This window comes from Canis lupus, chromosome 24, assembly GCF_011100685.1.
Source record: "Canis lupus familiaris isolate Mischka breed German Shepherd chromosome 24, alternate assembly UU_Cfam_GSD_1.0, whole genome shotgun sequence".
Lineage (NCBI taxonomy): Eukaryota > Metazoa > Chordata > Mammalia > Carnivora > Canidae > Canis > Canis lupus.
The window spans coordinates 43787663-43805681 of record NC_049245.1 but is presented as its reverse complement, the minus strand read 5'-3'; the positions used below and the strand labels follow the sequence as shown (position 1 = coordinate 43805681).

Genomic DNA, 18019 nt, shown 5'->3' with positions numbered 1-18019 from the left:
CAGAATCAAAGGAGTTCCAGCAGAGGTGAGGCAAGATACAGAATTGTATAGGTAAATCAGTCTTTTGACCCACTGGGATCATGATCCTTGTTTCCCAAAGTATGGAACCTCTAGTATGGGAGAAGATTTTAGGTTGTGTTTGGGCAGTTCAAGAAAATCCACTAGACAAGGTTGTCTGTGTTTAGGTTAGGATAAGACGCAGGTAGGTAGGTATGTGAGCAGATTTGAAAGAGTCCACTCTGAAGAGTGCAGGTGTAGCCAGAATGTCCACAGCAGTTTGGGACATGTCCTACTGAAGTATCTGCTCATACCAGTTGGAGGTGTGCAGTGAAAGGACTAGTTAGTACAAATACTAAATTTCTTCTTTTAATACTTAATTTTGTGGTATCCTTGGGCTTATAAGATTCTATACCCATTGTAAAGGGACTATAGAGTCAAGGACTTTCTACTTGCTCCTAGAACCCTCATTCACAAAGTAGTGGCTGATAAGTTAGCAGTAGCTTTCACGTATCACCCCCGATGAAGACTCCCCGGCTTATCCTCGTGCCTTCTCCTTTGTGGCCCAAGGGAAGGTCCTCCTTGGCCATCTTGTTTTCTGGGGCTGGTCCCCTCCACTGACCCCTGCAGATGGTGCTGCACAGAACATCCCCCTCCGTCTCTCTTAAAGAAGTAAAGACTCAGGATTATTCCAGCATTTTAGGAAAATCATACAAAAGGATTAAAAAAAAATCATAGTCCTTCCTTATGAGTACAATAAGATATAGGAGATAATTGTTTTCTTGGTTGGAAAAGGATGACGTTGGAGAAAGGAATTCTTTTTCAAAGTGAGGAAACAGCGCGCGGAGCTAAGAAATTGTATTATAGCATCAGAGCATTTGGCAATTATTCTTCATTTATGTAAAAGTTTTCCTCAACTATGAGTTACAGGGCTGGCTTTTTAAACTAATTTAAGTTTTTGCATATTCCATATGTTTATAAGATGAATCAGGCTGAAGAATAATTGATTATTAAAATTCAAATTCTCCAGGGTTCTTTTATAAATTTCAAGTTTCTCTATAAGAAATTAAATTTATTTTGCAAAATGAACCTGGATAATATCATTTAGTTGGAATATTTGGCAGTTGAGCTGTGAACTTTGCCAGCTAGATCTTCTTCTCTGTTGGAAAGTTGGTTAGGCAAGTTTCCAAGGTTACGACCGATAACCAAATATCTTATCCCTCACGACTGATGGTAGCATGAAAAATAATGCTCAAGGCATTTTTGCATGATTTTTATTTTGTTTTGTTTTCAACCACTCCATTCTTGCCAGCAATATTCTTTTTCTCCTCCTCCTCCACCTCCTCCCTCTTCTTTTTCTTCGTCTGGTGAAAATATTTGGAAAATATAACAAGCCTTCAAAAAGCTATCTCCACAAATCACTTACAGAACAAATTAGTTCACATAAATTCTATTTTTCATTCTAAGTGAGTGGCTGATATCATTACTTGAATGTGTAAGCTTTCAAATGTGGCTATAGAGAACAATTAGTCTTGAACCCTCCTCAGGCTGAGATACACCTACGTGTCAGGGTATTTCTGGAGGAGCTCCATTTCTCTCTCCACAGAGCCCTGTTGGAAGCAGGATTGGGGGTGCCTTGTGAGGCCCCTGCATGCTTTGGTTAAGATTTGGAAGCTGTTCTATATTCCTTTCCTGGAGCCCTGAGGCCAGGGGAAGGGTTCTAGAAGGATCTCTCACTCCTTGGGCACCCAGTGTCAAGGACACAGAGAACTCTGTTCTTGTTAGCTAGGAAGTGACCATTGGGTAGAGAGGGGCTTTTGTTCCTCAAGAAGAAGCAACCCACAGGTGTGATTTGAGGAGTTCCCCAAGGGGGGCAAGGTTCTCAACTGGTCTGTGAGTGCTCCCTCCTCCCCTCCCCCCGCCCTTCAAACAGTGTGGGCATCCACATGTGCCTGCAAGGAGGTGATGGGTGAGGAGAGAAGCCAGTTATACTGCTCCAACGCCCTCGTGTTTTGGGCTCTCTTTCCAGCCACGTGGTGTGAGTGTTGCTGTAGCCGACCGTCTGTAGACATGCACCCCTCAGTGCAGTGTGGTTCCAGAAGAATTGCTTGTTGCCCAGAGGAACCTGCATGCCTCCATGGGCAAAATGTGCGTTTGTGCTCTCTCCTTTTCATTCTCGTTAGGGGTTACAATCAGTTGATTCTGGTGCCGGCAACCCTAGTGCATACTTGATTAGGGAAATCAGAGGTAGCCAACTAAACATGGCCTGGGCATTTTTAAATTGAGTTATGCAGTGTAAATTACAGGCTGTTTCTTACATCCTGCTTTCTCACAGACATGAGCATTTTGGTTTGTGAAATCTTTATATGGCAGACAATGTCCATGACTCCCTCCTTCATGCAGTCAGAAGGCTGGCTTCATATCTGTCTTATGTCACTTAGCAATGGAATTGTGAACCTGCCTTGTTTATTTCTCCTTCAGAAGTGTGAGCTTCTAAACACAGGTGTCTTTCCGCCATTGGCACCCAGCACAGTGCCAGGCCCAGAGTCAGTACTAAATAAATGTTAGTTTGTTGAATGAATGAATCGGTAAAAACTGGAAACGCTGCCTCCTGTAATTATATCTAGACAGCATAAACAGGCCACCAGAGACCAATTATAATTCCTCTTGCTTGCAGGAAGGCCATTAGCATTCTGAGATTATAACTAATTGTCAGAAGCCTATTTTTCTCTCTCAACACGTTTTCACATTAAGGCTTCCTCATTTTTTTGTCGTCATTCCTATTTTTAAGCTCATTTTTATTTGTGCATTTATTTAAAAAGAATGTTGTGGTTATGTATTATAAAGAATAGTTGGCTCCAAGCAACTAAGTGAAGATCGTCATTCCATGCAAGTAGTTCCCAGGGCCACAGGAATATCATTTCTTGTCACTTGGTGTGCTGGCTGGCTTTTAATGATTCTGGATTTGTTTTATACGGGTAGTAATAAGGTCATGTGGGTGTGGCTGATGGAGAGGGGTAGACCGAGAGACTGGGCACTCTTCACTTGCCTGTTACCCTGGATACGGGAGCTCTGCGTGCTCATTTATTGTGGCCACCACTCTGTACAACTCCTGCCTCAAGTCAGGTCAGAGAGATGCTCAGAAGACTCAAACCTTTTCGTGTTGTGGGGATAATGTCCCCTCCCCGGTCCCCTCCTTCCCACCAGTCAGTGTGCTTTTCCTCCCCTCTTCTCTGCTGTGTGCAGATTCCCAGCAGAGCGGTGGGTGAGCTGCTAACCCAGGATCTTTTTCTGCTGAGGCAGTGTGTGCAGTGGGAAGAGCAGACCTCAGAGACAGGAAGTCCTTCCCTCCTTCCTCCTTCCATCTTTTGTTCTTTTTTGGCAGAGGATGGGGTGAGGAGTGGGAGAGTTCTTTAAAAATTTTGGGGGGGTGACTTCATTTTGTTTTCATTTTAAACTTACAGATAATTTTCAGGAGTGAGCTCTTGAACTCTTGTATACCCTCTATCCAGGTTCTCTTGTAGTTTGTCATTTCTCCTTACACCTGTGTGTGCGCACACATACACACAGATACATATACTTGTATGTATATGTATTTCTCTGAGCCATTTGAGATGAAATTGGAGACATTATGCCCTTTTAGTCCCTAAAAACAAGGAAATACCCCCTTAAACAACCAGAGTGCGTTGATGAAAATCAGAAAATCTAACTCTGATACAATGGTAATATCTCATCCACAGTTCATGTGCAGATGTTGTCATTTGTCGAGAATCCATTCTAGGATCACACAATGCATGGAATTGTCACAACTTTTTGGTCTCTTTGTATGTAGAACAGATCCTGAGCCTTTGAATTTCATAACCTTAGCATGTTGGAAGAACACAGGCCAGTTTTTGGGTAGAATGTCTCCTAGTTTGGCTTTGTCTGATGTTTCCTCATGATTAGATTCAGGCTCTGTGTCTTTGGCAAGAAAAGTGAAGAAACATCATCTCATGTGTCACAGTGGGAGGCCCAAGACCATTCTGACTTTGGCCATTGTTAACTCTGGTGACTTAGGAGATAGAGGTGGTGTCTACCCAGTTTTTTGTTTTTGTTTTTTTAAAGATTTTATTTATTTATTCATGAGAGACACAGAGAGAGAGAAGCGCGCAGAGGCACAGGCAGAGGGAGAAGCAGGCTCCATGCAGGGAGCCCGATGTGGGACTCGATCCAGGGTCTTCAGGATCATGCCCTGGGCCAAAGGCAGATGCTCAACCGCTGAGCCACCCAGGCATCCCTCTACCCAGTTTTTATGTACTACTTTCCTCTCTGGACGTAAGTAGGGGAAATACTTTGAAACTTTTGAGTGTGCTTTTCCTCAGACTTCTACCTACTAGTATAGCGTCCGTTGATGGTTCGAGTTGATCTTTTACCATGAAGAGTGCTTCCTTCTCCATTATTTGCTTACATTTTGTTGAGGATTTTCACATCTGTATTCAAGAGGACTATTGTAGGCAATCTTCTTTTCCTATTATGTTTTTGTCAGGTTTTAAAATCTGGGTTATTTGGGCCTCAATAAATGAATTGGGAAGCATTCCTTACTTTTCTATTTTTCTGAAACATTTTGTTCAAAATTGGTGTTGTTTTTCCCCTTAAGTATTTGTTAGAATTCACCAGTAAAACCTCTGGTCCTAGGGTTTTCTTTATGAGATGGTTTTTGATAGCAGATCCAATTCAGATATGGGGCTATTCAGATTTGTTATTTCATCTGTGTTATTGGGTAAGTTGTGCATTTTGGGGAATTTATTACTTTCATCTAAGTTGTTAAATTTATTGGATTAAAGTTGCTTATAATATTTCCTTATCCCTTTTGGGGCACCTGGGTGGCTCAATTGGGTAAGCATTTGCCTTTGGCTCAGGTCATGATCCCAAGGTCCTGGGATCGAGTCCCACATGGGGATCCTTGCTCAGTGGGGAGCCTGCTTCTCCCTCTTCCTCTGTTCCCCTCACCCCCACTCATACACTCTGTCTCTCAAATACATGAAATCTTAAAAATAAATTTCCTTATCCCTTTCATGCCTGTAAGATCTGTAGTATTTTCCCCTTTCATTTACAATGTTGGTAATTTATGTTTTCTACCCCCACCCCTTTTTTTTCTTCCTTCATCAGTCTTGCTAGGGCTTTATCAATTTTATTGATATTTTCAAATAACCTATTTTTGCAATTGTTGATTTCATTATTCCTTATTTTCTTTTTCATTGATTTCTACTGTTCATTATTTTCTTCCTTCTATTTACTTCAGTTCAGTTTGCTTCTATTAAGGAAGAAAAGCTTTTTAAGTCCATCTTTTCCCTTTTAAGCATGTAAAACTTTTATATCTTTGTGCTATATTGACACTTTTATTAAGGAACGATGTTACCTCTGATAGTAATCTGCAAATATCTTTATGTTTAAAATGTTCATGCTTTCCTTAGCAAGGAGGTGGGCCTAGCTTTTTATATCCAGTCCAACAGTTTCTGCTTCTTAATTGCTTAGTCTGTTTAATATAACTATTTATATTTGGACTTAATTCTACCATTGTGGTTTTTTTTTTCCACTTGTCTCATCTATTTTTGTTTCTCTATTAATTCTTTCCTGCCTTCTTTTGGACTAGTTGAGTATTTTTGTAGTACTATATTTTAATTCCTCTGTGAGGGTTTTCAAAAATGGTAGCACCCTGCAATGAGTGTCCCTCCACTCATTCCCTCTCCCTCCTCTGTGCTATTGTTTTCATATACATTATGACATATATGTTCATTATGAACCTGATAGTACGACATTATAAATTTTGATTTAAATAATTATATCTTTTGAAGAAACTAAGAAAAGAAAAAATAGCCTTTTATACTCCCATTTTTAAAAAAGATTTTATTTATTTATTCATGAGACAGAGAGAGAGGCAGAGAGACATAGGCAGAGGGAGAAGCAGGCTTCCTGTGGTGAGCCTGATGCGGGACCCCAGAATCATGTCCTGAGCTGAAGGCAGATGCCCAACCACTGAGCCACCCAGGCATCTCTATACTCCCATTTTTACCATTTTTGGTACTCTTCCTTTCTTTCCTAGATCTGAGTTTCTGCCTGGTATCATATCTTCAGCCTAAAGTACTTTGGTACTTTTTTTAGCTTGATTGGCTGAGGATGAAATTTCTCAATTTTTATCCAAAAATGCCTTTATTTTGCCTTCACTTTTGGCTGATAGATTTACTGGAAATAGACTTGTGAGTTGATCGATTTGTTTTTGTTTTTTGTGACATCACTTTAAAATCTCATCCTGTCATTTTCTGGAGAAGTCAGCTGTCATTTATACCATATTGTATTTATAGCATCCTTCTTTTCTCTGACCGCTCTTGAGGTTTTTCTCTTCATCTTTGCAGAGTGAATGCTTATTCTGCTTTGTGTTTAGTGAATTCCTTGGATTTGTGCGTTGATGCTCTTCACTTGATTCAGGAAGCTTTGGGCTAGTGTTCTTCTGAGTACTTATTTTTCTGCACTCTTCTCTTTTTCCTTTCAGTCTGGGACTCGGATTACACAAAGTTGGGGTGCTTCCTATTGCCCCACAGGTCTTTCAGGTTCTGCTTGTTGTTTTAGTCATATTTTTCTCTGATGTTCAGATTTGATCATTTTTATTGATCTGTCTTTAAGTTCAGTGACTTTTGTTATCTCTGATCTGGTAAGTCTACCCATTAGGTTTTTAATTTCGGTTACTGTATCTTTCAGCTCTAGAATTTCCACTCTGGCCTTTTTTATACTTTCTGTATCACTGTGATATAGGTTTTTTATATGTTCTTTATGTTTACATTTTCCTTTTAATCTTTGAATATATTTATATATTCATATTCATATATTTATAGTAGCTTTTTTAAAAGTCCTTGTCTGACAATTGTGACATTTGGATCATCTTGGTGTTGATTTGTCAGTTGCTTTTTTCCTTTATTATGGGTCACCTTTTCCTGTCAACACATAGGTAGTTATTTTTATTTATTTATTTTTAAGATTTTATTTTTATTTATTCTTGAGAGACAGAGAGAGAGAGGGGCAGAGACACAGGCAGAGGGAGGAGCAGGCTCCATTCAGGGAACCTGATGTGGGACTCGATCCCAGGACTCCAGGATCACGCCCTGGACCAAAGGCAGGTACTAAACCACTGAGCCACCTGGGCTGCCCAGATAGTTATTTTTAATTGAACACCAGACATAAGTGATACACTACGGAGACTCTGGATACACTTTATTTCTCTAAAGTCGGTTTTTTTTTTGGGGGGGGGGGAGGGGTAATAGATGTCTATTTCATTTTATAAAGTGCTCTAAAGTGATTTTTGATGTAGCAGGCATTTGTCTACTCTACCTCCCTACTGTCTTCTTGGTGGTGAGCGTCTGCTGAAATCTCTGCTCAGTTTATTTTGTTTTTGGCCATTGCTCCTTTGCTTGGTCATTGGAGATCTTTCACATGCGTGTACAATCTAGGAGTCAGCCAGAGAGCTCAGCAAATTGAATACACAGATTTTGGACCTATCTTCCAAATCTTTCCCATTGCAGTTCATCTTTAAAGGATAACCTCCCTTCTAGCTTTTGCCTTTTGGTTGCTCTCTAGTATTCTCAAATGGTTGTTTTTTATTTTTTTTCAAGATTCTGGGATTGTTGTGTGCCAGAGGGTATGTTGGACCAAGCTACTGTGTAGGTTTCCATTTTTTTGATGAGATTTCCTATCTGTTCATTCATTACGACTCTTATTTCCTTTTAGTCTTTGAGCATATTTTTAACAGCTCCTTTAAAGCTTTTTTAAAGTCTGCTAATGCCAGGCAGCCTGGGTGGCTCAGCGGTTTAGCGCCACCTTCAGCCCAGGGTGTGATCCTGGAGACCTGGGATCAAGTCCCATGTCAGGCTCCCTGCATGGAGCCTGCTTCTCCCTCTCTGTGTCTCTGCCTCTTTCTCTCTCTCTCTCATGAATAAATAAATAAAATCTTAAAAAAAAAATAAAGTCTGCTAATGCCAACATCTGGATCTTCTGTGAGTTTGTTTCTACTGACTTCTATTTTTCTTGACTATGGTCACATTTTCCTATTTCCTCTCATGTCTATGAATGTTTTTATTTTAATTTTTTTCAATATTAAGTTTTAAATTTTAATTCCAATTAATTAACATACAGTTATATTAGTGTAAGGTGTATGATGTAGTGATTCAACAATTCTATATATTTCTCAGTGTTCATCATGTTAAGTGTAAAGTCTATGAATTTTTTATTGTCTCTTGAAGCTTCCTGATGAAACATTGTAGAAACTCTAGATTCTGCTATTTTCTTTTGAAGAGTGTTGACTTTGTTCTAGCAAACAGCTCAGATTCTTTTTCCTCTGTAGTATTCAGCAACTGAAACCACTCAGTTCCTTTTGCCTTCAAGAATTGCTTTTTCCTCTGAACTTCACCATCTCCTCTGTGCATTCATGGTTCCGAGTTCAGTCAAGGATTAGGGTAGTATTTAATCATAGATTTGGGGACTCTCCCTGTTTTAACTCCCTCCTTCCTTTCTTTCCAGGATTTCTACCCTCACTTGTCAGCTGCTCTGGCAACCTCACTCTCTGTTCTCTGACTTTTCAAGCCATTAAAACTGTAACTTTTATGTGAGGCCCAGCTATACTGCATAGCCATGCAGAGTGGGAGGTGTACTTGGGCAGAGGGGCAGCAGCAAAACACATTTCTCCCAGCCTGGATCTTTCTCTCAATCATCTTTTCTCCTTTAGTTTCCACCAGAATTTGATCACTCTCCAGTGCCTACCAGTCAGTCATTTTCTCTTTATTTTATTCTAATTGCAGTATAGCTAACATACAGTATAATGTTAGTTTCAGGTATACAACCCAGCAATTCAGCACTTCCGTATAATACCCAGTGCTCATCACAACAAGTATCCTCCTTCATCCTCATCACTTATTCCCCCCACACGCCACCCACCTCCTTTATGATAATGATCAGTGTGTTCTCTGTAGTTAAGAATCTGTTTCTTGATTTGCACCCCTTCCCCTTTTATTTCCCTTTGCTCATTTGTTTTGTTTCTTAAATTCCTCATATGAGTGAAATCATGTGGTATTTGTCTTTCTCTGACTGACTTATTTTGCTTAACATTACACACTCTAGCTACATCCATGTTGTTGCAAATGGCAAGATTTAATTCTTTTTTATGCTTGAATAATATTCTATTGTATATATACCACATCTTCTGTATTCTGTCTATCAGTGGACACTTGGGCTGCTTCCATACTTTGGCTGTTTTAAATAATGATGCAATAAACATAGGGGTACATGTATCCATTTGAAATAGTGTTTTGTATTTTGGGGGTTAATACCCAACAGAATGATTGCTGGATTCCCTAGCAGTCATTTTACTCTCTGACCAGCTGTCACTGTGTGTCCTGCCTCACCACTGCTGGGTTTTGGTCTCATCACTTAAACTCTATGAGTGTTAGTGCCCTTATCTGCGAAAATGAGGATAAATAATACCCAGGACGTAGGGTTTGGAGAAAGTGAAATGAGTTAGCACCCACAAATTGTTCACTGATGTTTGAGACATATGCTGGGTACCTGGCAAATGGTAACTCTTGAGCTTCAGACAGACTCTTACCTGAGGAAACTATGATAAATATTTGGCCTGCCATTGATTACATCCCTTGACAAAACTCAAAAGGAGGTTCTCCGTGTTAACTTCAGGGTATTTTGGTAATATTTTGAATATCAGCTTTTGGAATTCAGTTAGTGATATGTGCAGTACATGTGCTTTCGTATTTCAAGTGACTTTAGTTTTTCTCTTATTTATATAGATAATCTGCAAACTGGCTTCAGTGCTGAGCAAGAGCACAGTTGAACGCCTGCTGCTCCCTCGATTCTGCGAGTTGTGTGGTGATGGGAAGCTCTTTCAAGTTCGGAAGGTTGGGACATATAGTTTCAAAACTCGAAAAACTCAAAGTTAGAAAATTCAAAATCAATTCCTTTAAAGTTTCTTGACGTCTTCAGTAGACGCAGCCTGGAAGAGAAATGTGGCCCCTATGACCTGTGTGAGGAAAATGTGTGAGTGGGTTGCCCATTTTTACTGAAATTAGGGCACACGTAGGGACCTGGAGATGAGATCCTGTGAGAGTAAGCCTGTTGCTCTTAGACACAGGAGGACCAGCCACGGAACCATGCTGGCCTACAGTTAGATGCCAATGCCCGACTCACACACTCTCACATTACCTAGCCCACTTTGCTCCCGAGGCGTCTTCCCCTGCTGTCCCACCCAACTGCAGCCCCTGCCCTCCCCTGCTGCCGTAGTTGCTTGTTCACTTGGTTACCAGATTCTTCCCTTTGAAGGCCATTGCCACACCTCCCCAAACAGAGCAGCCTCCTCCTCCTCCTTGCTGTGAAATGGGCCATCTTCCCTCTGGTCTCTCCTCTTGATGCATCAAGAAGAAGATAGGTCTTATTTGCCGTGCAGAGAGTATGAAGGATCTCTTTCGCTTTATTGCTAACCAAATGCATTATGTATTGAGATCAATTAGGAGCCAGAAAGTGCCAGGATTTGGTACTCTGTTGTAAATCTGTTTCCAATGCACCTGGGGCTCCGGGCTGTGCCATGTGGGCGGCAGGCTCGGTAAGTGCTTGTTAGGTGCCTGACTAGAGGAGTTGCGGCCCCCGAGAATTCTGCTTGTTAGCTGCCACAATTTGGTAAGACAAAGAGGAAGCAGAGAATAACGGGTCTGCCTTTTGCCTTTTTAAGGTGTGTGCTACAAATTTTGGTGATATTTGTCATGCCGTTGGACAAGAAGCCACTGAGAAATTTTTGGTATGTGAAGTTTTGCCAATTGTAATTGCTAGTGCATTTCTTAAGGTGCTTTTAAAATCAGTTGTGAAGTTTTGTATTTATGAATCTGTTACTTTGGAATGACAGCTTAATTTTGCATTCATCAATTCCAAATTTCTAGCCTTCCAAAGCGAATGTTTTTCATAAGCGTTAGGCAGCTGGTCGTGGAATAGTGTGGAAGTTACTGACCCAGCCGATTTTCCTGTGGGCTTTTGCTGTCACCTCCTCCCTGGTCACGCTCCCTGGTCTCTGCCCAATGTCCAGGCCACTCTCTCTTTCCCTTTTCCCCCTGCTCTTTCTAAAACACCTTTCTACATCTCATTCCTGGGCTTTAAGACCAGTGGGCTTTTTCTGGGTTACAGGTTAAAATCCAGACCCTTCTTGGCCTTTTGGGTCCCCTTGTGAGTGCTTTTCCTGCCTCATCTCCAGCCACCTTCCTCAGCTCTGAACACTGTCCCAGCCTGCGCAGGTCTCATCTTTGGCCATGCATCTGACTGATGGGGTGGCCAGGGAGGCGGGGAGGCAGGTAAGGCCCAGGGGTCTGCATTTCTGATAAACCCCCTTGTGATTCTGATGCACAGCAGGGCAGAGAACCACTTCACTAGCCAGCAGGTGGCTCTTCAGCTCCCTTGAGGCTTCCTGCTCTTCCCCCTTCCACACCTCTGCTCATTACTGCCCCTCTCTTTCTAGTGTCTTCCCCACCTGGTGGGACCCAACTCACACTTCAAACCCAGCTTGAATGTGCATATGCTTCTGTCAAGTCCTCTCCTTGTCTAGACTCACCTACCCACTGTGCCAGAGAGAATTAATTTCTCCCTTTTCAGCATCCCCATAACATTTTGCTCAGAGTACGTGCGTATCTCTTATCACACCTCATTATAGTTTTGCTGATGTGGGATCTTCACCCTATCATGTTCATCTCTGTTTCCCTGGTGCCTACGCAGAACTATGCTAAATAAGTGCTTGCCACTTTTATTTGACAGGATATCTAACCTGTATTTTTATTTGACTTTTATTGGACAGGATTTTTATTGGACAAGATATCTAACCTGTATGGTTAGATAACCTCAAAAAGTATACTCTTTAAATTGATTTTTAAATTTAAGTTCAGAAGCTCATTTTATTTTATTTCAGGTGCAAGCCACATCAACATAGTTCTGACCCCAAAATAATTTTTAGTGGACTGTCGTTCTGAATGTACAAGTGTTATCATCTACTTAATGTAGCTGAATGAAGAACAGCAGTGACAAACATACTAACTTTCCTTTGGGCAGAAACTTCCATGATCATGTATTCCTATTTGTGGGGCATTTTGGTTGATTGTTTTTATGTTAGGATATTAAAAACAGCCTCATTTTTAAAGGATAAATTTTATCTTATTTTATTATTTTTTTAATTTATATTTTTTAGAGAAAGAGTGTGAAAGCCATTGGGGGGGGGGGTGCAGGGAGGAGAGGCAGAGGTAGAGAGGCAGAGGGAGAGAGAGAATCTTAAGCAGGCTCTACCCCCAGCACAGAGCCAGATGTGGGACTCGATCTCGTGACCCTGAGACCATGACCTGAGCTGAAACCTAGAATCGGATGCTTAACTGACTGAGCCACCCAGGCGCCCCATTAAACGATAACTTTTAAAAGAGGATGTGATCATGACCTTCATACAGATAGAAGGTGAACATGCCAAAGATTTTATTTAAGTCATTTATTCATGAGGGAAACTGTAAGGTACAATACCTGGCTTAATGGAGAACTCAAAATACCACACATGTAAGGTCAGGCAGAAGGAGGGATACTGAGGTGACCTTGTAAGTGGATTCAAAATTGCTCTGCATCTAGGGTGATAATCAGGTGCATTCCGCTGGACACAATTTGCATTTCTGTGAACAGGAATTATTTGCGTTACTATCAGTTTTTAACAATATACCTTCTATCACTAAAAGACCCTGGTCAAAGACCATAACACCTGGATGGGTGACCTAGTTAGGATATCTACTCAATTTCAAGGTCATTTCACAATTTTTCTCTACATAATTCACAAAGCAAGTTATCATTCTGCCTTTTAACCAAGTCATTTACTAGAATTAAGAGGTAAAGGAAATGTTTATTCATTCTTCTTACCATAATTTCTCTTTGTCTCAAATGATTCCTTCTAGGTTAGTATATATTTCCCTCTTCTTTGTCATTAATTTATGGCTCTGCCTTAATTCCATCATTAAAAAAGTGTTCTGCTCTTCCTCGGAGTGACCAAGTTTGAGTAGCATGATTTTCTTTGCTTTGGTAGATCCCAAAGTTTTTTGAGCTCTGCTCAGATAACATTTGGGGGATGCGAAAAGCCTGCGCGGAGTGCTTCATGGCGGTGTCATACAGCGCATCCCCCGAGGTCCGCAGAGCCCAGCTGTCACCCCTCTTCATTAGGCTCATCAGTGACCCCTGCCGATGGGTAAGTGTGGGCAGCTTGGCACCACTGGCCACCAGCGCTGGGTCTCTGGACTTGTGACTGTGTATTTTGTCTTTAAGGTTCCTGATTGGCTTATTTAGACCTAGTGAGGATTGAAGCACTTAAAGTATCTGGAGCTTTGGTGCATTTTAAGAAGGTGGTACACGCCCTGACATTGGTAGTGACCGAACAGCACAGAGATGAGAAGTAAAAAAGGAAGCACTAACTGGAGAGTTACCTTTTCTTTTACGCTCTTAAACATGCCTGTCATGATTCATATGGTCTGGTCAGGCACTTTATGAAGTCTGGAGTCCTTTGATGGGAAATTAAAATTCTAGAAGAATAAAATCTCCATGATGGTACTAAATTTTTCCTTATTTTTTGTTGAAAAATAGTTTATTTGGAATTTGGAGAATGCCTTAGAAAGCAGTAAATCTGCTTGCACATAATTCGGTGGACAGTGACAGGCCTGGGGGTCAGCCAGGTGCCCGGCCTAGAGTCAGACCTGATGGATGCCATAGTCACCGTGCTGTGCTCTCTGCTTGCAGGTGCGCCAGGCTGCCTTCCAGTCCCTGGGCCCCTTCATCTCTACTTTTGCGAACCCCTCCAGGGCTGGCCTCTATATTCGAGAAGATGGCACCCTGAGCATTCGACCGCCAGCTCAGGATTTGGACTCTGATTTCGCCTCCGGGTCACCCAGTGCAGGCAACTGTGGTAACACTTCCTCAGCCTGGTGAGCTCCAAGCAGGATAATTACCAGGCCCTGTGCTTCACCTCAAGCGTCCACCTCAAATTTTAGCAATTATCTTGTCTGGAGTTTTAGTAACAGTGACCTTCTGGGCAAGATGGGATATTAGAGCTTTAATTATGTAAAGAAGCAAAAAGTAATTGCAATAATGATTTTGAAACATGACTACTGGGTTATAAATAATGAAGCTACTGTGTCTCCTAAATTTAGATAAAATATTCATTGAGAGTAGTGATTAAATAACCTATAAAGAAAATTTTCTCTTACTTTTTGATTAATGAAGTTCTTTGGATAATTTACATAGGGAAGATGTGAGCTCTCCCAAATGTACAGTTGTGCCATGGGATGTTACATGCCCATAAACATAGGATGTGAATGCACGTAAAGGTGACAATTCTGACCCACCTTAAGTGGGTGCTGTATTCTATTTCTAGTAAGTTCTAGTGATTGATCTTGGATTTTTTTTCATCTTTCCTCGGAGGTTGATGGGTGCACACTAACCAGACCACTCGAGGTCGTTTACAAGCATCTCTCCAATGCTAAAATCATTCTGGAACCAGGGAGTAGTAATTTACATCTCAGAGAATACACATCCTTTTTACCATTGGTGCATCCTTCCTTCCTTCCGTCTCCATCAAGATTTACTGAGCTCCTACTGTGTGTCAGGCCTGTGTGCAGCACCTTCCTCTTTGGGACTCTAGAGGTGTTGGCAAATAGCACTCACGGGCTCCGGTGCCTTGTGTGTCCCAGGGCCTGCCCCCTGGTGGAGGTACTCAGGAGCAGTGAGCATATGCAATCTGTCTACTGAGGGGGTGTCAGCAGAAGCCAGGACTAACCCACCACTCAAATGGAATGGAGGGATTGGCCCAACTTTAGCGTGGCATTTTCAGTGCACCTAATACGCCCAGGGGCATTGGGGGCTGATTGGACGTTTTATGCTTTTGTGAGGTTATGAGCTTCTGGCCTTGGGAGACAGGGGAGGTCAGATGGCCAGATAGAAGGACTGGGCTTGGGAGGATATGGATCTCACGTTGTCCCAGTATACCTCCAGTCCATGACATGGCTAAAAGTGCTCCCCTCAATCTTAACCTAGTTCCACAAAGCCGTCGAACACAGAGCCAGATCCGCCCACGGAAGACCCATCAACGGGAACCAGTGACTTCCCGCATGTTGGTAGCTCCTCTGATGGCCTCATGGCAAACTCACTAGAAGACTCTGCCTCGGCTGGAGCCGAGTTGACCAGGCTTTCCCCGGAGACCAGTGCCTTCTTGGAGCTCCCTGATGGCAACCACTTCCCTGTCAACAGCAACTCTGAACCAGGCTCTTCTGCCTGCCCAGAGAGTCCTGAGGATGTATTCAATAATTTCTTTTATTGGCGAACTCCTCTCCCTGACATAAGCAAGGACCTAGAGCTGCTCCTGAGTGAGGCTGGGCCACAGGAGAAAGGCTACGGCATCCCCGAGACTGTACACCACAGCTGTGTGGCCAGGAGTGAGATTCAAAAAGTCCTTGATAGTTTGCAGGAGCATCTGATGAATGATCCAGATGTTCAAGGTAATGTTGTCCATTGTGATTAGAGAGAAAATAGAGTAGCAGGGTATTATGGCTGTGTGTGGCCCAGACCTGTGTGTGTGTGTGTGTGTATGCGTGCATGTGCTCACCTTCATGTACGTTGCGCAAATGTGGCCAGAAGAGTTTCTCTCAGCCCCAGCACAGCCAGAGCACTGGGAAGCTCTGTGTGGGTCCCCATCAGGGTTCTGTCTCCTTGTTTTGCAGCTGTGCAAGGCTGAAGGCAGCTCTTGTATAGAGGCAGATAGTTTGTGGGCATATCTGCAGCAGTGGAAATTTTATTAGCTCCTTGGATGCTGTTACATCATTTCCCACGTTATAGTGCTTTTTCTAGTTATGAACAGCTACGGATGGTGCTCCTTTTGGAGCTTATTAACTCAGCCCTTAGCCAAACTTTAAGGTTTTTGTCTTTGTACAGCAAGGGAAAGTACAACTTCTTCTTTGGGCTGTTTTTCATGTTATGACTAGTGCTCCCACTGAGCGTCTGATCTGGGAGCCAGGCCTCGCGATCCATATCCATTATCACGCCTCTTCTTGCTCTAAACAGTGCTATATTTGTATTCTTCCTTGGGTTGGGGAGATTGGGAAAAACAACACTTGCTGCTGTTGCCGGGCAAAGATTTGTGAAGCTTTCGGGAAAGGAAATATGAAAATCCAGTTAGCCTGGTAATTATTCTTTCTTTTTAAATTTATAAAGGAAATTAAGTCAATGTTTGCCGAAGGAATGAGCACGTGTAACATATCACTTCTTTTTTTTATTATTTTTTTTATTTTTTTTAAAGATTTTATTTATTTATTCATGATAGTCACAGAGAGAGAGAGAGGGGCAGAGACACAGGCAGAGAGAGAAGCAGGCTCCATGCATCGGAAGCCCGACGTGGGATTCGATCCCGGGTCTCCAGGATCGCGCCCTGGGCCAAAGGCAGGCGCCAAACCGCTGCGCCACCCAGGGATCCCCTAACATATCACTTCTAATAGCTGTAGACAAAGGTCTGCTTTTGGAGACCACATTTCTAAAGCAGCATTCATCTCAGGGCTGGGACCCGGACTGCAGTGACCAACACATGGTCTAGTGGAGGGTACTGTATAAACAGCCACTGGGCACAGGGTGTGTTAGGGGCCGGGATAGGAGGCAGCATGGTGTACCGTGGCAGCACAGGGCAGGACATGTGGGGCCAGAGGAAATGTCTGGGAGAAGACTTTGTAGAGTGAGCAGCATTTAATGTGGGCCCCAAAAGACAGCTAGGGACCCACTGTGCAAAGAAGTGGAGAGGAAGGAGTCTTAGAGGGCTCTTTTAGTCCTTGAAATCATTTGTAAAATCTTACATGGATGTGTGTTCCTCACTTCCATAGTTTTCATCAGAGCTCATAGGGATGCATGACCCCAAAAGTTTCAGAGAGAAACCACACGTTGGGTATTTGCAGACTGGCTACGGCTCGAAATGTGACTCGAGCCATTGGGAAGGGCCTGGTGTGCTGCACTGAGGAGATGGGACCCTGTCCTGGGCCCAGTGGGGAGCCAGCTATGAGCACTAAATGTTTTAATGAATCTTGGGGTCTGTTGAATTTAACTCGTAGAAAACAGGATGTAGGAATTTGTGTGTGTGTGTGTGTTTGGAAGTTGGGGACATGGGCATCAGATTGTTTTTACAGAAAGGTGTGTGAAATATGTCATCTCCTGTTAGAAGGGTCTCAAGCAGTCATACCGTGGACAAATGAGTAGCCCTTGGGGCTTGGTGAGTGAGATCTGTACTCATCTGTGTGTACGAAGATGAATCGATGCGTGTGTTTGTGTGTGTGTGTGTGTGTGTGTGTGTGTGTGTGTGTGGCGGAAAAAGCCAGCCTGCTTTATAGATAGGGGAATAGGACCCCCTCATTGGGAAGGGAGACCTCCCAGACACTTTCTGTGAGAGATGATGGAGGCGAACTCTGATTGTCCTAATTGAGGCGTTTCGAGTTCAGATTTGAGGCTCTGTGCATGGCTGGCATTTAGTTGGAATAGTTAAAGTTAATAGCTGTAAATATCACCATCTCCCCGAGAGCTCGTTCTGGGATCCAGAGCATGCTTACTGCAGGGACAGATGTGTGGAAGGTGTGCGCTGTGTTGTGTGGCCACATCCAGACTGTCTTGTTGTGAAGACCCCTCTGAAGTGAATCCCTATAAACCAAATAAAGTTATTAAAATTCTTGAAACTTCTCTTCCTGCAGCTCAGGTTCAGGTCTTATCAGCCGCACTGAGAGCCGCACAGCTTGACTCTGTGAATGAGCCCGAGCACAAGCCGACAGAAGGTCTAAATGAAGTGTCCGTTTCAGATCCCAGCCCTGCCTCTGACAATCAGATGGCTCTGTCGGCTTCATCATCGCAGAAGGAGCTCTCCGTGGCCAGGATATTACAAAGCACAGTAAGTGTTTGCCCTCTCCCTCTGCCG

General features: G+C 42.7%; 1 protein-coding gene across 8 annotated transcripts in view; it reads left to right on the top strand.

Moving 5' to 3' along the window:
* The window catches only part of LOC477273 (serine/threonine-protein phosphatase 4 regulatory subunit 1-like), an 81632-nt gene that overhangs the window by 49586 nt on the left and 14027 nt on the right, over window positions 1-18019 (top strand). For 7 of the 8 annotated variants that reach the window (XM_038572702.1, XM_038572706.1, XM_038572704.1 and 4 more), the window contains 6 exons: window positions 9822-9929; window positions 10757-10822; window positions 13118-13276; window positions 13822-14006; window positions 15115-15575; window positions 17799-17992. In XM_038572702.1, coding sequence (XP_038428630.1) covers window positions 9822-9929; window positions 10757-10822; window positions 13118-13276; window positions 13822-14006; window positions 15115-15575; window positions 17799-17992 — 1173 coding nt within the window. The remainder of the gene's footprint in view (window positions 1-9821; window positions 9930-10756; window positions 10823-13117; window positions 13277-13821; window positions 14007-15114; window positions 15576-17798; window positions 17993-18019) is intronic. The other variant, XM_038572705.1, reaches the window with a different exon arrangement.